This window comes from Lepisosteus platostomus, chromosome 4 (genome assembly GCF_059453375.1).
Source record: "Lepisosteus platostomus isolate fLepPlt1 chromosome 4, fLepPlt1.hap1, whole genome shotgun sequence".
Taxonomy (NCBI): domain Eukaryota; kingdom Metazoa; phylum Chordata; class Actinopteri; order Semionotiformes; family Lepisosteidae; genus Lepisosteus; species Lepisosteus platostomus.
Genome location: NC_142614.1, coordinates 65,884,628 through 65,904,765, shown reverse-complemented (window position 1 = coordinate 65,904,765; position 20,138 = coordinate 65,884,628). Strand labels below are relative to the sequence as shown.

The window sequence follows — 20,138 nt, the reverse complement described above, 5'->3', positions numbered from 1 at the left end:
CTTTACTTTCTTTACTCTTTCCTGAGGGAAAAAAATACTATTACTCTGGCAGTATCAGAGACAGCCTACACAGGGTCTGTGACACGGAAAAGCCCTCTGCGTGAGTGCATCTAAAACTCATGCGGAAGTCTTAACACCAATGGATAACACGAAGCAGGTAAAGAGAACAAGATTATTGCTGTGCAGGATAGGTAACATGGAAAGCGTTTGCAATGTCAGCACTTTGTGTAAATTACAGATTAAACACGTCATTCGTTTTAAAACGAAAATAACCGTGCTGGAAAATGTTGCAAAGCTCGAATTCGTTCATTAAAAAATTAAGAATGAAAGCTTGACGACGTTAAGAAATCGTTTCCACATTGACGTGACAGCATCTCATAATTGCTCTGACGTCTTTGAGTAGGTAGTTATACAGTCGCTAATGTGAGATAAATGTGTTATCAAAAAGTATCGAACTTAATTTGTAACACTTCACTTTCAGTATTTGATGCATAAAGTATGTGGTATGCATTGTATGGCTTGATGTAACAGCTGTAGAGATGTCGATGGTGTTGGTACCCTATTGCTTTTTTAGGTGTTGTCAAACCCTGTCCTAGAGGACTTTGGGTCCTCTTTTAATTATTTGCCTTGATTGGAGCAGTTGAACAGATTTTCGAAATTCTTCAAGTGCTGTAGAATTTAGCAGCCTTAAAAACCTGCAGCTGCCCCCCTCCTGTATGTAATGATTAAATGCATATTTGTTTGTTTAAAAGAAGGATTGACAAGTATGATTTAGGAAACAACGTTCATGGGGTCTCAACATTTAGATCTGCAGCAGTGAAAGTGCAAACTCACATCCATACATCCACTGATGATCAAAATTATGGAGATGCCCTTTTATTCATGTTTTATATTAAGAAAATGAATACACTTTGTTTTATAAAGCATTGTTCATAAAATACTTAAAGTATTATAAAATACAAATTTGGAAGAATCAGGACAAATATATCCATATATAATAGGTCATACAATCATGAAGTCTGTGTGAGTACTGCATTAAATACAGTAGCGACTATTAAAATGAGATTAGAAAACCTTAATAGTAGACTGTACTTTAATGTAATAGGACAGATTTTCAAAACGTAACTAATTGAGACAAGAAATAAAAAGATTGGCTGTATGTCAGATGTTCTTTCTTTAAAACATAGTGTGTTACCATGGCTCTGAGGAAGAAAGTGTCAATTAATGACAATACATTTATACTTACCTATCCCAAGGAAGAGTATTTTGAGACATAGATTGAAGGAAGGAAGGTTAGTGTTTTGTGTTGTAGAATAAAAAGCACAATAAACAGATAGAGAAAGTGTTGTGTTTGATGTTTGTGTGAAGAAAATTAGCCAAGACAGAAAAAGGTCATTTGAAAAAGCAGAAAAGCTGATTATTTTGTAGTAGACCTTGATGAGCAGATGAATCGAGAGGCTGTATGAATCGTTTGTAAACAAACGAAAAGTGAAGGATGTCTTGGAAATGTGTGCTCCTTTCGGCCAAACATTTGGAGTGACAGTTTGATTGTTTTAGTTGGCCAGTAAATGCCAGTAAAATCTGTAGGGAGACAAGCAGTCACAGCGCAGTCCAGGGAAGGTTTGAGATGAGTTTAATTATAACAAAAATGGCCACTTCCACAGAACACTAAAGGAGACACACACAAGGTGTATTACCACAGTACCCCAAATTACAACAGCATTACAGAGGTTTTCATAGTCTCAGTTCAGCCATGTTATGACCATGAATGGGGGTTTAATAATAATAATAATAATAATAATAATAATAATAATAATAATAATAATAATAAATTACACTTATATAGCGCTTTTCTGGACAATCCACTCAAAGCGCTTTACAGGTAATGGGGACTCCCCTCCACCACCACCAATGTGCAGCATCCACCTGGTATGCTGCCATAGTATGCCAGAACGCTCACCACACACCAGCTGTCAGTGTTGAGGAGAGCAGAGTAATGAAGTCAATTCATAGATGGGGATTATTAGGAAGGCCATGATCGGTAAGGGCCATTGGGAATTTTGGCTAGGACACCGGGGTTACACCCCTACTCTTTTCAAGAAATGCCCTGGGATTTTTAATGACTACAGAGAGTCAGGACCTCGGTTTTACATGTTATCTGAAGGACGGCGCCTGTTTACGGTATAGTTTCCCCTTCACTATACTGGGGCGTTAGGACCCACATGGACCACAGGGTGCGCGCCTCCTGGTGACCCCATTAACACCTCTTCCAGCAGGAACCTTAGATTTTCCCAGGAGGTCTCCCATCCTAGTACTGACCAGGCTCACACCTGCTTAGGTTCAGTGGGTTGCCAGTTGTGAGTTGCAGAGTGATATGGCTGCTGGTGTTTTAAGTCTTTAAGTCTCCTGATGGTCCCATGGCTGTTCTTGATGATGTTGTCCCACCTTTCAGTTATTTCTGTGGTGTCACATACAACAGCAGATGTCTGTTCTAAAAGTCTCTAAAGCCAGGTCAGGAGACCAGGTCAATGACCCCAGACCAGAGCCAGATATCTACAAATCTCAGGTGTATCTTCAGTTGAATTAATATCAGCCTTCTCCAAAGAAAATGCATTTCATCTGTCTGTGTGTATATACAGTATATTAACAATTTTGGGGGCATGATGGCTCAGTAATTGGCAGCGCTGGGGCCCTGGTTCAGTTCCAGACCTGGGGTGCTGTCTGCATGGAGTCTGTATGTTCTCAGGGGTTCTCTGCTTTCCTCCCACAGCCCAAAGACATGCTGGTACAGTAGGTCAATTATCTTTTGCAACAGTTGTGGCATCTGTGTGTGCTCTGTGATGGATTGTCCCATCCTGGGTGTATCCCACCTTGTGCTCAGTGCTTCACAGGATAGGCACTGATTTGGCTAAGTGGTTATTGAAAGTGATATGCTTAAGGATTTTTTGTCTAAACTATATTTCAGTAAACTTTTTAAGGTAAGCTTTCTTAACTTTAAACCTCCACATAGACTGCTATAATGTACTATATGCACTAAGCTGTTAACTGTTAGTGAAATGCTAGCAAATGTCTGAAAGTGGCCATGGTCTGCAATTAAGTGGTTCACATAGATACAGTATCTGTGATTAATCTCTGATATCTGTGATAATTCATATTTTTCTTTGTGTAAAAATCGTTCTCCCTTGCTTGTTAAATACCGTGAAATAATAGGATTTCCTTTACTAAAAAAAAGGTTTTTTTTTCACTTGGGTGCACTAATGGGAGCCATGTCTCTAAGTATCTTAACCAAAACAAACTTCTTGTCTACGGAAGAGTAAGTGATGCATGGTCCATTTAGTCAGGGGAAACCGGCTTTCTTAATCCTAAAAGTCTGTCTGCAGTTTTTTTCAAAAGTTAATGCAGCTGTTGACATGACTTAAGGTCCAAGTGTTGATTTGCTTTGCTAAGCCAATAAAGAGCTGCTGTTACCATCTGTGTGTTTAAATTGCTGGTTTAAAAGTGGAACTTTGTCACTTGAAGATAAAATGGATTTTATTCAAAGATGATCTGAAAGCCTGTGGTTGTTATTGTTTACTTTTCGAATAGTGTTCTGTAGTGATATTTTGACAAGAGAAGTTAGGTTGACATATACAGTATTCTGTCAAACAGGGCTTCCCAAGTCAAAGTCAAAGTGACAAAACAATAAATAAAAAAGGTTTCACAGCCTATAACCTGATTACTATAATTTGTGATACAGCAAATCTTTATCAGTGTGATCTCAATTTTTGGGTCATTTAAAAATGTTGTTTTCAACTACACAGCAATTTAGGCCATTAATGGTCTCCGGATTGATCAAATACATCCTTGACATTTTTTTTTTCTGCTGCTCAAAGTTAGGATCTAGTTGCCAGAGAATATGTTGTAGCAGAGGAAGAGGAAAATCATTTTTAAATGTACCGCAAAGGCAACACCACAGCAGATACTCTGAGAAGTTCCAATTTTGCAGGAATTTCAAGTACACTATTTTCCCAATGCTGCTATGCTGGGTGATGGCCAGAACTTGATGATTTGTGACAGTTTCTCCACAGTCCCGGTCAAAGCTATTGTGGGTCAGGTCTGCTCATTAACTTGTTCATCTAAAGGCAGAAGGAGGTAATGGAGACCATTAGTCTGCATCCCGTTTGGCCTGAGGTATTACTCTAGACTGAAGAGAAGATACTATATTCTCACAAACTCCAACATTTCTAATTCTCACTATTTTGCATCTGTACCTGTCTACTAAATTGAGAGAACTTATCTAAGCTCGTTTTTTTTAGCAGTCTTTTCCTGACATATATCTATCTGTATTGAAAATAAAAGCTTCCACAGTCATACAATGATCAGTATGTACCAGAGACAGAACATGCAATATGTATTCACGTACACAAGGCCATCTTTTGTTGAACGCAATAAATTAAAACATCATCGCTTAACGTAATGTCATTTTTTAGAGTGAAATAACACTACAAGAGAACTACTACAAGTGTTCTAGCATAGCTTTTGGATTGTGCATAATTAAATCTGGGAAATTTACATAAAGACTTTCAGGAAGTGCTTAACGTAATCATTACAAGCTTTAAATATACCTTAAACTGGAATTTTCTAAAATAATCTATATCTTGTGTATGTTTACTGAGGGGACTATTGTAGTGATAATTGATTTATAGATTTATCATATAAATAATGACCAACACAGTGTAATATCTTTAAAAGTCTCAAGATTTGTATCAAAAGCCATATATTTTTTGCTCCTGGATAACCACATCTCTCATTATTGTATATTGAATGTTGAATTTGTTCTGATCACAGTGTGAATTTAATGGTCTTTGGCAAGTTTTTTGTATTTCGGGATAGGTTCATAAAGAAATCACCTTACAAAACACTCACATGTGAATATTTGAAGCACAACCTAAACTGTGCATGAAACGGTTTAATACATTTTTACATATAACATTGTGTTTTCTTTTCTCATTTCCTAGATAAGCTCGTTAGTATAGGGTGGAATGGAAGAAATCCAGTGGGCTACTGGGAACTCCAGACAGGATGACGACTCTCTTATAGAAGGCATCAGCAACCAGGTTCTTGCAGCAGTTGTCCTCAGCTTTACATTTCTGGGTGGACTTGCAACTTTGCTGTACAGGTAAGGATTGCAATAGATGTCACTCATATCGGAGATTCAGAGATTTCTGGAATGTATTCTGTGACTGTACAGTAATATTTTTCCTGCAATGCTTACTACTGTTCAACCACTAACATGTTCTATTCCACACACTGTGTGCTTGATGCTAATACATTCTGTCTGTATGAGCCCTGATACTTAAACGAGACTAAAGGCACTGTGAAGCAAGTGCCTTCAACCATTTCTGTGAGGTGAACAAGAAACACAAGGCGATTTGCTTGGTATTGTTGAACATGTTCTCCGATAAGATCACACTGGACAAGTAAGGATATTTTCATTAGTCAGCACCCACACTGTGGGAATAAAGGCGGCATCATGTCCGGAGAAAAAGGAGGTGAGCCGTGAGAAAAGACTGAGGGATGGACATTGAGCAAAGAAAAAAAAAGCTTAACAGTTTGGCAACGTTCTCATAGAGCAAGGGTAATGAGGTTGATAAAGTCACTGTGTGCTGTCAAAAGCACAGGATCCACAATGCTGTTTTAGCATGATTGTGTGTGGAATATTTTGGATTTTTATCAATTTAAATTGATTTCAAGGTGGGTTTGTGTCCTCCTGCAAGAGCTTCCATAGAGAAATGAATAAGAATAATATGCACAGAAAATTGAAGGTTCTGAGCACTATTTAAATTGATAGATTTTTATAAACCCTTGCTAGTTTCTCATCTGTTACCTTGATGACTGTTCCTCCGAATAAATTATTAGTTAAAATTGTGTAATGATTATTGAGAGTAACAAAGATAATACCCATAATTATATCTTTTAAATTTTTCCTTGTACTAAATGTGGTTCAGTCATAGTAAAATGTATTCTGACCCAATATAAATCTGTTGGAACTCAACAAAGTAATACTTAAATAAATCTTATTAAAAATTAGATCTAGAAAGATAACGGATATATTTTTAATAAAAATACAAGCAATGCTCTTGAGTCAAATATTATATTAAGATAAATCAACATATCTTAATTACCAATATGGCAGTGATTGATATTATATTTATATGCTGTCATATATTATTCCAAAATGTATTTTAGTGTCTTGTAATATACATAAATTGTTTTTTAAAACATACACTGTACATTGTGTTTTTGTATTGTTACAGAATAGGGCAGGAAATAAAGTGTTACTCCAGGTGTGTGATCTTTTATTCTGCGGCACAGCTCTAACATAATTAAACCGGTCCAAACTCAGGCAAGTCTTAGAAATACTTATTAACAACAAGACCACTATGCAATGGTTACAGAGAGTTATATATATGCACAGTTACAAAGATTGATTTAAAAAATCAGAAACAGTAGTTTCCATTTTTAATATGCAAGTAGTATTGTTAATTCTAAAAGTAAATATTACCCTTACTGCATATATCTATTAAGAAATTAAACGTAGTTTATTATATTTAAAAATTAAGGTTTAATTGATGAGAAAACAATTTTAATTAGAGTTGACGGGTGAATAAATAAAGGATTGTTACAGCATTGTTGCGTCTTTGCTAAGGTCTCAAATGTATTTGGTTTCCTGGAGTCTAGTAATTTAGAAAAGTGGTTGGAACTATTTTGTATTGCTTTGAAAATTCAGTTGTTTCCATCTGTTTAGGGACATTGTCAGGTTAGAATCAGCAATTGTAATTTACTGGCCTATGAGTTTATGGAATCGTAGTTTTGTTTTGTCGTCGGATTTAAGGAAATCCTGACTACAGCAGATATCTCCAAATCCTGCATTGTAAAAGAAAGTCCCAGTCGCATCATACTTCCCTTTTCATTTGCTGGAAAAACAGTTCTCTTACTTTGGATGAAAAATAATTTTAAAAAAGCTTGTGGTGAATCCAAAAATAATGAATTTTTGCACATTTTAAACCACTTGTCTTAAGGCATTCTCACAGTAGAACCAGTTCATTATTTAAATAATTTCTCAGCCTAGTCATATAAAATAATTCCAGAATCTTCATCTTCTTCAGATCCTCCAGCTATTGATTGTGGTGTATTTTCTCAAAAAAATCTTATTCAGGCACTTAGAAATAATCTTCTTGGCTTTCCACTTCTGTAGAAAGTTTGAGTTGTATTATGCCTTCTAAGTATTTGATCTTTTGAGCCGACAGTGTCTATTTCTGTGACAAATTATTTCACTCTACTTTGTACCTACAGTATTTACTTTTTCTAAAGTTCCACAACGTATAACTTAGAATTCCATTGTCTTGTATACTTTCTTCCCTTTGTTGTTTGCTGCTATTTTAGTAGTCTGTAAATATATCTCTGTTTTGTTGGAAAACAATGACAAAACATTGGTTTGTTTAGAAATGTATTCCTATTGGAAATTAAGTAATTTAGAAGGTCTTTGTCAAGTCATAAGAAGTTTGTATGAATAGTTTCCCTTTACCAGAATATAGATTAACTATAAAGTAGTCAAGCAGAAGACCATACTTGCTTGGAGGAAAAAGTAATGGACATACTGTAAAACATGCAGAGGTTGGTCTCAATTGTTTTCACAAAGCTGCTTTTAGTCACAAGATCTTTTTTTGTTAAAATGGTGTATTGTACTTTTGTACAGTAAAGCGATTGAGGAATGTACAGTACACTAAGCATTTGGTTTTGAGTTTTGCTCATTTGATGTGTATCTGGTAGTACAGTATATATGGGCATTTTTTATCATGTGTATGTAAACAGTATATGAACTTTGCTGTAACATGCTGTAAAAACAGTGTCAGTATTGATTATTTAGTGGTTGTTTGGGAGTGTTCTATGACAAATACACATGCAATTTTATTAAAGAATTATGTTGCACTGATCCTGGTGATTCTTGTTTTTGGCATATCGGAGTACTTAGTATACTACTGGTAATTTGATTTTCAGTCATTCATTTAATATTTACATTGACAAATACATATGCATGCCTTCAAATTAATCATGACTCATTGCCATTGGCAAATGTCAATATTCTTGCCTTTGTGACACTTTCTTACTGTATTTGAATGATTTGGTGTTCTATTGACTTTTTGCGTGTGCAGAGGATTTACAACCAAAGTTTTATACTACTTTTAATTTAAAGTTATTTTGTGCCACTACTTATGCCCACTTGGAGAATTTGAACACAAAAGGTGCTATTTTTCTAAAATGGTACACAATAAATGCACAGCAGTACCCAGAAATAAAAGGTGATGTTGTGTGCTTTTGCCACATATTCATCTTTTAATCTCAAATCCGAATTGCTTGAGTATACAGACAAAATAGCCATTTTGACTTTGTGTCCCAGTACTTGTGGAGCACACTGTATGAAAACAGAAGATTTGTAAGCTGTATTTGTTCATATATGTCTGACGCAACCTTCTTTTTTAGCAGGACTGAGCAACAAAACATCCATCCTGAGAACCAGGAACGTGTGAGAGCCATTAGACAGCAACTTCAGTCAGAGCAGGTACAGAGCCTTCACAACATGTATTCACAGAGACAAGCGCTTCTCTCTGGAGGACAGACTCCAGTCAGAGCTACGCATGAGACATTCGTTTCGTGTCAGAGTGACTTGTAATGTAAACAAGTCTAAAACTACTGAAAGAATCTGATGGTTTTTGCCTTAGAGAACTGACATAACTGTCTTGCCTACAGTTTTTTCTTGAATATTCAATTTATTTGAAGGGTGTGCAAGATTTATTAAAGTATTTAAAATTATTTTGTATTACTTTTGTTTTCAAATAAGGAACAATTTTAAAAAATGTGGGTCTGTGAAGTCGCTCGTTTTGAATGCAGATTAAGTTGTATTCTCCAGGCTGTGGTGGACTATTGGCTAAAAAGATTGGTTTGCTGTGAATGATCCAGCATTTTAGAATGCTCTGTCTTTTAGAAGAAAGCATGTATGGCCTTGTATCGCAGTGATGCAAAATTTATTGTGAATTGGATATTTCAATAATATAAAAAATGATTCACAAGATAATGTTTTAACTAGGGTTTTAAAAATGGTTGTCTGTCAATTCCAAATTATTTTCTGTCTCTGTAAATTTATGATGGCTATAATCTATGTGACTCTGCCTTTGGAGATGCTTTAAAAAAATTCTACATGAAGAATAATCTTTTTTGTTTCAGATGTAAAAAAGGTTTTCTTATAAGCTAACCCATCACAGCACCGTGTTACCATTCTTCATATTGTTCGTTTTTTTCCTAAATGCTATCCTGTACAGTTTTAAAGAATTTGCCTTTTTCATATTGTATCAACAAATGTTGCCAGTTGTTTTTTGTCAAATGCCACAAGCCCCTTCTGTTACCGTGTAATGTCTTTTTAGGATGCTGGTGCAGAGTCCCGGCACCAATTCTACACCGACATGTCCTGTCCAGTATGTTTACAGCAGGCCTCTCTGCCTGTTGAAACCAATTGTGGTCATCTCTTCTGTGGTGAGTATGGTTACGAAATGTTGAAATAAAATACTTTCTACACAGTTTCTGAAGTCTAAGAGTTTGTTGTTGTTTTTTAAGCAGTCTTAAACCGTGGTTGTACATTTGACGTGGCCTTTTAATAAATGTGGCAAGGGTGTGTGGTCTTTGGAAAAACTGTACTAGCCATAGCTTGCCACTAGAGGCCGCCAAATGGAATCTCAAACATTAATGGACATTCTTACTTGGGCTGAATCTGGGTTGTTTTATATATTAAGTGTCAGAGGAAAGAAGTTGTGTACGTCCTACTCTTAAATTGCCCACCTGGGGATGAATTAAGTTTTTGGACTGTATTAAATACTCTGGAAAAATAGTCTGGGAAGGAATGATGAAGAAGATCTTGCAATAGTTTGTTGAGCAGCAGTATGAGCATTTTTTAGCAGTGAAGGGGTGGTGGGAACCTCCCTTTCTAAAGATACTTTGTATTATTTGTTGTTTTTTTTCTTTAAGAAGACGTTTGGATAAATTATGGAATGGCAGATGGTCCAATTAACCATCACCAAATGAACTATGGATCGAAACACAAACCTGGTGTAGAGAAAAAAAGAAAGGGAAAAGAAAAAACAAACAAACAAACCCCAACCTAGGGCCGTGACACCAGTGTGTTCTGATTAAATGACAAGTGGTACAGAAAAACAGAGGCTAGCAGTTTTTTCTTCTTTGCAGACATCTTTCTGACTTTATAAATGCAGTACATTTATCTGACTGTTAGAAAATTGACAAGCCAAAAGCTCTACTCTTGCATTTTAAGAACAGATTCTTACATGTATGACACAAACCTAGTCTTCCACATTGAGGAGCTGTCACTAGTATGAAAATAAATATAAACTCATGAAGTTGGAAAATTCCAAATAAAAAAGAACTGCTTTAGCAGTAATATCAAGAAAAAAAATCAAAAGGTAATCAGTGGTATCACGTGAACCTTTTGTAATCAAAGTCTGGCAAGAAAAGATTAAACATCTTTCATCATTAGGGAAAGATGCACATTTATTCCGGGCGGAATATAGTGGAAAAATATGCTTTCTTCAGGATCTGAATATCACCCCTGCTTTTATTGTACTCAGTACAGTAGCTTATTATAAAAGCACAAAGATTGGCAAGTTTTAATTTTATATTTTGTTCAGCTGTCTACTGCAATAAAACAGGTTTTGAAATCTGCATTAGTCTCATCTTGTCCTGATTGCTGCTGCAATTTTATAGATCTAAATCACAAAGCAATTTTTCTAGGATACAGTCGTACATGCCTTAGCAATCTACAGGATTAACTTGAATAATTTTCTTACTCTAATGTACTGACCATGCAAGGCTCCTGTTTTCTGTGAATTTATAAAGATATTCATATGACACCTTGTTCCAAACTTACATGCATTCAGAACAATTATTGAGCCATAAACCTCAAAGCACAAATGTTATATCATTTAGAGTGGTACAGCAGTCATTCTGCTGGAATAGATCCTAGAATCTATAGTTGAAATAGTCCATTCCAGCATGTGACTCCCCCCCCAGATCGGACACTGGTCCATCACAGGGATACTGGTCGTCATTTCCTCAAACTGGGTGGACTGGAGCTACTTGGTTAAAGTGCAGGTTCCTCACTCAAGGTACAACAGCAGTGTCTGCAGCAGGGACTTAAACCCACAACCTGTTAATTATGAGACCAGAAGTTTACCACTACTTACCATTACTCCTGTATATTAGGTGTTTCATCTCCTAAATAAAGAAATAGACAATGTTCACATTTATTATCAGGTACAGGGCCATTAATATAAGTTTTAAAATAGTTTGTAGAGGCTTGTAGAACTATAATAGTTTGTTGAACTATAATGCAAGAGAAGCCTAAGGTATTATTACCTTTGATACTTGTGTCAAGTGAGGCCATGTATTTATCCTTGCATACCATGTAGATTAAAGACACAGACATTAAATTTGTTCCTTATTATGTTTGAGATCAGTATGCAGCACAGCATTAAAAATAGAAAACCTAACCATGTAATTCTACCATATGTCCAAAGGAGGGCTGTCCTACACACTGCAGTGAGTTTCCTGCTCCTTTCAGTAGGCTGTTGCTTTGTGTAGTGTTCTAGATATTGTACAGAATATATTGTATTTTCATTTTTAAGGTCAGATAGACTTAAACACTGATTGACAGGACTCATCCTTTATTTATTGGTAAAAAAACAAAATGTGGGTAATTTTTTTAATTCTGTATGCACAAGAAACATAATATAATAATATAATATTTTATTATACAATACATAATACTGTACATACATATCTATTTTTTTGGTATTTTGTTGCAATTTAATAAATCTAAAATGTAAAATAGTTAAAATCTAAATATTCAACTAGAATCCTCTCAACCTACTGTCTGCTGGCATCTTTAATTACTCTGGTGATCTACTGTTTTATTATAGATGGCAAATCTAAAATTGATTGACATGACATTTTCCATATAAAGAAATCATCACTTCGAATGAGTTATGTCCTTTAAGTCATTTAAATCAAAGTTAACATTTCTGTATGTTTAGAACAGTCATTATCCAAACAAATCTGTCCGCGGTAGAAAAGTATATAGAAAGTTTAATTTGTTTTGTAAGAGATCTCCTTGATTATGTCCATATTATTTTTAAAATTAGAGCTGAAGTTCTCAGAAGTGTGACCTGAAGACCTGACAGATCCCTATGTCTCAATCCAGTTTACTAGCATGACTAATTTAAAGGAGGTACACTGCAAACAATGAAATGGCAGTACAAAACCTCGATTTAGTATACTTTGTGCCTTTTATCAGCCATTGTCTTACTGTGAGTCACGCTAAAAACGTCCTTACTTTAGACAACTACGCTCTATCCACGTGTTGAAGGGGGTTAATTAATATGTTAAACCACCAAATTTAGCTCAGTGTTCTATCGAACCAATTTAAGCATTGTTTTTTTTAGTGTGGGAAGAAAAGATTTTTACAGCTGTCTTTATATTTTCATTAAATCAATTGAATTTAAATTTAGGAAAACTTTGGTGGCCTGTGTCATTTTGAACATAAATGTAGGTCATAAATTAATTTATAGTTTAACAAGAGAGAAGGCCAGTAAGATTCTACAAAGCCCAGATAGAAGAGCATGATTATAGTTCTGTCATCTTAAGTTTAGTTTAAAGCTTACAAGGAATCAGGGTTCCATCTGTTTTGTGAAGACAGAGAACTTGGAAAAAAATGTTTCTCACAATTTTAATTTTCGTATACAAATATGTGATATGAAGTTTAATATATAATTACATTATTTGAGCAATAATAATAATAAATTGTGTATATTAGTCTACTAACCAGAATGAATTATGGTATTGCTCGCCCAGTTCAGTTTTGAGCACTTAGAGCTCTGAAATCATTGCATAATGTCTTCAGTTCATATTATTGGAACTGGTTTGAAGGTCATAGAATAATTATTCTTTGATTTATCTTTTTAAAAGTATGCGTATTCTATGATTCATGCTTACATAACTTTCTAATTGCTTTTCTTTCATCCTCCTAGGATCCTGCATCATTGCATATTGGAGGTATGGGTCATGGCTTGGAGCTATTAATTGTCCCATCTGTAGACAAATGGTAAGATTTGAAAAAAGACACGTGAACGTTTGAAACTTCATCAATAAAGGCTGTTCTCTAATGGTCTCTAATGGTCCAGGAACATGTGGAGAGGAACATAGCTCATAGCTAGCACTGTGGCAGCACGAATGCTGTAAGGGTTAAAAGTTCTTAGGTTTATTAGGTTCATTTTGGTAATCAAAATATTTGTAATGTTTAGTCACTGACATGGCAATCATTAAAGATTTTTTTGAAGGGTTACACGTGTGTCTATTTTTGTATTATTTAAATAGGTGTATTGAACAAGTAACAACATAGATATGGAGAAATGGCATTGTAGGGTTATTATCATTACATTGTGTACAGTAACTGTAATTTTGGGGAAATATTTTTCTAAACAGCTGTATAATTAGGTGACTGGATTTACACTACAGATCATAAGTTCTAAGCAAGTTTTGATTCATGTTAAAAGTGCAAAGTACAGGTATGTAAATTATGATGAAATACAGAATATCAAATATTCATCAGGTCCAGGCACTATGCAAGCCAATTACAAAACCTTAACAATATTGACACACCTTATAGTCAAATCAGTCATTATACTGAATGTGTGTAATGGAGTGCTATTTCAGAATATAAGCAGTAGACAGCTGTCAGAATGATAATGAACTGTAAATGAGAATAATACTTGTTTCCATAAATGAATAATAAATTAAAAAATATATATTTCATAACGTTTTAAATGTAAGAAGAAGAAAACCATATCTGCTCATACTGTTCAATCATACCAAACTAACGGGCCTGTTCTGGAAATTGTTTTAAGTGTTATACTGTTATAAATACTGTATATTTTTTTCATGCTATAAAGCAGGAAAACAGCTGAAGAGAAATGACAACAAGCCATGCAGTGTCACTGATGCTGTGTCTCTCTGCTTTTGATTCAGGTAACTTTACTCTTCCCTTTGTTTCATGAGCATGATCTACCAGCGCAAACCCAAGAGGGGCAGCCCGAGGCAGGGCAAATACTTCAGGATGTCTATGACTATAACAGGAGGTTTTCTGGGCAGCCCAGATCTGTGAGTACAGATGATTCTACCTTTCGTTCTCCCTGCTGTACAATAATGAATCATTGCAAAGGATTCACAACACAATTTCTTGCGCCATTACAAGTACTCTGCCCCTAAGAAACAGCAAAATCACCATATAAGCGAATGATAATTTCAAAGAACAAGCAGTGGTAGACAGTTATTCTTGGGAAATATTCTAGGGAATGCTTTTTTAAAAGGCGTCAAAATGTCAAATAGCTCCCAAACCTTTTGACAGCTCTGTGCTGTTGTATTTTGTAAGATTTATAACCCCCCTTTTTGTTAACTTACTGAGAGAGCAATCCACTGGTGTTAATATACTGTGGTGTATATGAAATCTCAAGCATTCATAAGTGCTGCAGAAAATAAAACAAACCTTTTCAGTGTTGTCGGTGTGTATGTGAACTCTTCTACCAAACCAGTATCTTAAAGCCAAAATTGGTTTTATTTTAAGATGGATAGTACAATAATTATAGCACATTTACTTATATATTATACATTTGTGAGAAAGCTGAAAAGCTATCCTGGTTTAAATCCTTTACACAGAAATGTGCGGGTGCATTGTTTTGGCCACTATAAGTGATACATATATAAATATGATACTGTATGTTGCCTCAGTCTTAATCAGATTAATTCCACATTTTAGAATAGTCGACAGTAGTCCCAACAATAGCATTGTATTAGTTGTGTTAGAAGTAAACATTTTCCTTTACCATCACATTTCAACTCTATGTGTCCCTTAAGACTGCAAGTTTGATAAAACAATTATTTAGTGAAAAAAATGAATTATTCAAGAGACTTTATTCAGGAGAAATAAAAGCCCCCAATACCTGTTCAGTCAGTGTATAAGTCAGCGTATAGGATATTTATTAGATATGTCATGTCTCTAACAGAGTCAGCGTAATGCATGAACTTGAAATAAGAGCATGTAAAAAAGTTGTGGGCAGTGTTTATTTTGCCCATCATACCAATATGTGAACGGAGTAGTCCCTTTCAGAGGCCAGATCCGTGGAAATGCATGGATTCATTATTAACAGTCTGTTCTTGTCACACTGGCTTAAGCTCTAAAGATGTGTTCTGTTGTAGCTGATGGACCGTATCAGAGATGTTCCCACGCTTCTGCGTCATGCCTTCAGGGAGATGTTCTCCGTGGGAGGACTCTTCTGGATGTTCCGGATCCGGATCTTGCTCTGCCTGATCGGAGCTTTGACCTACCTTGCCTCTCCACTGGACTTTATTCCCGAGGCCCTCTTTGGAATCCTGGGATTCATGGATGACCTGTTTGTCATTCTGCTGCTCTTCATCTATATCTCCATCATGTACAGAGAAGTGGTGACGCAGAGACTGGTTGGGTGATGCCACCGTCCGCAAGACCTCTTCAGGTTGAGGAGATGTGTCAAACCAGAGTTACACATACAGTATGCTTCCTCTCCAAAATCAATAAAAAAAAAATCAGGCTGTTCCACCACTTGCAGCTTCATAAGCGTTCTTTTTAAACTAACATACTAATGTAAATTTTTGCAGGCTAAAATTTTATCATCACTGCAATTTAAGCAGCCACAGTTAAAGTGAGACTGTTAGAGGAAACACAGGAGATTTCTTTCACCCAAATTTCAAAGTCTCTTCTTTGCTTGCAGTCTGTATTGATATAGACAGTTCAGTTTCACAGCAGTTAAAACTGCAATTGAATATTCCTCATGGCTACTTTTCCCCCTCCTTGCTCTCACATTGTAATTGCCTGTGGAGTTTTACGGGATAAAATAAAAAAAAAATGGAACATGAGCAGCTCGTCTTTTTGTCACTGTACAGCCCTGTTGTGGCCATGGGTTTGCTGTATGCCGAAAACTTTTATCTCTCAGAAATCAGCCCCCAAACTCCTCGCAGGTCTGAAAAAAGATAAAAGTCAAAAGAACAAACGCCTACATTTGGTGACCCTGAAGGCATCTTCTGAACACTTTGACAAATAGATACAAGTAAACCTGATACTTCAATCAGGATTATGCTCAGGCTTTTCCTCTTATATAGTACGGAATGTTTTGTTCTGTTCATACATATGGTTCAGTAGGCCTGAAGGATACAAAAACCTAATGTATCCTGTCTCTAATCTAAGACCCTTCAAATCACTTTATTGATGGTCTTCTTTCAGCAGAGGTGATAAAAATATATTAAATCTGTATACCTGCTTTACAAATTGAATTGATTAAAGTTTACATGCGGTGTATTTGTGTAAATTTGCAATACGCATTGTAACTTAATACTTGGATGGGGATTTAATTTTTCTTCATAAGCCATTTGATGTGAATGTTATTTCTTTGGTGGATACGCTAAAAGGATATTTTCCGCGAACCTACTGAATCACAACAACAAAACAAATCCACAGAGACTCTCCAAAGCAGCCAAAAAATAAAAAGGCTTTTGTTTTGTGGGATTATACAGAGTAAAGAGAATTTCAAAACAAGCTTCAGCTTCACTATGATACAAGTTTTGTATTTGGTCTCTTATGAAAGTGAAGCTAAATGGTGGTACTGTTTGTTTTTGGTTTCTTTCTGAAAATGTGTTAAATGTCCACTACCTGGACAGACTACATCTTCCCTACCCAGTATATTATATACTGTATGCTGGACAAATCATTTCAGAAGGGATTTGTACTGAGATTATCTGACAACGTTATTAGGCAAAATGCGTAATGGGACATGCATCAAACACAGCATAATGACAGAAGGAACAGTGAAACACAAATCAATGTTGTCAATTAACAAACTTTGAGTTTTTTATTTGGAACAGTGCACATCATGCAGGCCCAGAAGGAAATGGCCATGTTACAGGATGCACAGTAATTGTATACAGTATATACGGTACATTACAATGACAATGGACTAGACCAGGAGTCAGCAACCTTCCAGAAGAACCATGTCAAGAGTAAGCTCATGCACTTGTTTTTACGAATTTGCTTCATTTAATGTCAATAATAGCCCTACGTATACTTTGATTAATAAACTATAATCAAATATAAAATTAATCAATTCATATGCCCTTGCTTTCCCTTGCTGAGTTCTTCAGTCTCAGGCTTGTTAGAAAACTTTCAGGAGTAAATTGTGTCAGAACATCCAGAGACGGCAATATGTGGAAGACGTCTGGGAGACCTTCAGCTGAAATGCATTGATAAAGGCTGAAGATTTATCTATATGTAGACTCTTCCTTGTGTAATGTCTGCGTTGTTCGATGTTTTTATTTCATTTGTTTAATTCCGTTTAACATGGATGATCTTTTCCTTAGACAGACCTGATTGAAGTTTTACATAAGAAAATAAGCAATTAAGGCCCGTCTAGCTTGTTTGGCTTTTAGTAAGTAATTGATCTAAGGATACTATCCTTCATGGGTGGCACAGTGGTGCTGGTTAGCACTACCTTGCAATGCTGGGGCCCTGGGTTCAATTCCTGGGGGGCTATCTATGTGGAGTTTGTATGTTCTCCCTAATCTTGCATGAGTTTCTGCTGGGTGCTCCAGGATCCTCCTACAATCCAGAGACATAAAGTACTGGTACAGTAGTTTAATTTGCTTTTGGAAATGTGAGAGTATGTACTGTACATGTGTCTGTGTGTGCCCTGAAATTGATTGGCTAACCATCCAAGATGTATATCGCCCCACACCCATTGCTTGCAGAGATTGCCTGTGAACCTGAATTGGATAATTCACTCGAAAATAGAAGAATGAAAGTGATGTTAAGTTCATGTGCTATCTCTGAAAAATTGTATAGACTTCCACAGACGCAATAAGCTAACAAGAAGAAATTTGAATTTGTTGACAATGCAAAAGCATGAAACATTATGAACTAAACTGTTGAAATATTAAAATATTACAAGTCTAGTAATTTTAAAAATCAAAACTTTCTTTAAAACGGCATTTCGCAAGGTCGTTTGATTTGTTTTTACCACCAGGTGGCACTAGTGTGCTTTCCAAAGGTGAAAATAAGCATACGCCAGCAAAGAGAGAAATATCTTGATTTCTATTTATTTTGCATAACCACAGCATACTACATTAGTAATGTGACATCTGTTGGCAAAGTTTCATTATTAACTAAACATTGGTTCGGATTGCTGGTATAAATCATTAAATATGTGAGAATACGGTTATTGGTACTTTATGGAACAAGACAATTGATTTTTTAGTTATTTAATAACTATTCCAACAAGAAAAGGACAACAGCTCAATTAGGCAAATATTGGATGCTGCTTTTCAATTCCGTTTTTATGCGTATGTTGTCCTAAAAAGTATGGACTCATCTAATAAAGTTAGGATTATTATCAGATAAACATTTTTAAGCCTGCTTCAGCATAAAAATTGTGTTAATACTATATTAGTGCCTTTTAACAGTTCATATTACTCTTAAATTACATCTTTATACTGAAAACTGTCTTCTACAACCCACTAGCCAATTGTTAGAGGTAAAGAAACACAGCAAGTTTGCTAGTACATTTTTATCTTCTAAGTTAAATGTATACCCTTATACAGATTTCCTCTGACAAGAGTTTCCATTGTTTAAAATAAGCTTTGGACTCAAGCATGGGTCTATAGTTTCCAGTGGCATTTTTTGGTTAGTGGTTACTATCCTGTAGGTACATAGTTAGTTACCAATATTGTAGCTGGAAAGAAAAAAATACCAATATTGTACATTTACCATACATTCTTAACTTAATACTGACCTAGTTTTTGTCTTGGTACTGCCGCCCTCAGCATGTTATTTATATCCTCAGTAAATGCATGGAAGAGACTGCTTCGTTGGAATGTTTTTCTTTTACTCGATTTATGACTAGACTTAACCTAAGTCATCTCCTTCAAGTTGGTTATCTAAATAAAAGCAGCACCATACTGTATGTAATTTAAGATCGTGTCAGGTTACAACAAAAAATATTACATAGTGAAGTGTATACAAAGAAGTCATTTTAATCACAGAGGTTTTTTTTTGCTCTTGTACACTCTAAAAAAAGGAAATTCCTTCATCTTATACCCAAGTAGAAAATAAATAATAATAGGTTATGCTTTAGTCCAAGTTGAAAACTGACAGTCTTAGGCTGAATTGTTACACGTTTTAAAGAGGAAATTGCAACATATTTCACCACAAAGGAAACATTAAGATATTATTGCCCCATTTTGCATGAAACTCAGTGGAGATTGCACCAAGTGCCCCTGATTCATTTGATTGGACATTTTTTTCTTCATACCTGACATAGTTTTTAATTGACTCAACAACAGCCCGGTTCAGTGTAGTTGTCAGAACGGGTGGCTGGCAGTCAGAGAGCAATGAGTGCTTTGAGATTTGCACATGCTTCACATGTAGACTGAATGCATAAATATTCCACAAAATATGAAATAGTTACTAAAACTGAAAAATGAAAAAAATGGTAATACTCATTCATTGCATAGCTTAGTTTACGCATAAGCTGATTGAAACCTACAACCTCATCAACAAATCCCTACCAATTACAGTCGTTCTTATTCTGCCTGTGTTTTTTTAAGCTTTGTACATCCCCGACCCCATTTCAAGCAAAATAAAATAAAAAAATAAGTCATTTCCATTCACTCTATCCCTCTTCTTCTTCAAAGTGAACTTAAGAGATAAGAAAAGGAAACAGAACTGATTAGTAAGATGCAAATAAATCAAAATAAATCACTGTTCTCTGCCATTTCCAAAATGCAAACTCTGCATGTTGCTCACAAAAAATAAGATAAAGAGTCAGACAGTTCGTGCTTAGAAACATCTTGTAAGTCAAATCCCACTCTTCTCCCTCTTCCATCTGTCAGTGTGCATCCTTCCTTCCCTCCTTTCTAATTCCCTAAGCCAAATTAGTACACATTGGCAAATGTTTTGG

General features: G+C 35.5%; 1 protein-coding gene across 3 annotated transcripts; it reads left to right on the top strand.

The window, feature by feature from the left end:
* The first annotated feature begins 69 nt into the window (after nt 1–69).
* rnf170 (ring finger protein 170) lies at nt 70–16,050 on the top strand. Of its 3 annotated transcripts, none has more exons than XM_088630320.1 (7): nt 70–157; nt 4,998–5,158; nt 8,527–8,602; nt 9,462–9,570; nt 13,131–13,204; nt 14,128–14,259; nt 15,355–16,050. In XM_088630320.1, the coding sequence occupies exons 2-7, from the start codon at nt 5,022–5,024 to the stop codon at nt 15,622–15,624; spliced, it is 798 nt and encodes a 265-aa protein (XP_088486446.1). In that variant the 5' UTR covers nt 70–157; nt 4,998–5,021; the 3' UTR covers nt 15,625–16,050. The 3 variants fall into 3 exon arrangements, with proteins under 3 accessions (XP_088486446.1, XP_088486448.1, XP_088486445.1); XM_088630322.1 differs by having other exon boundaries at nt 8,524–8,602; nt 14,158–14,259; XM_088630319.1 differs by having other exon boundaries at nt 8,524–8,602.
* The last annotated feature ends 4,088 nt before the right edge of the window (nt 16,051–20,138 follow it).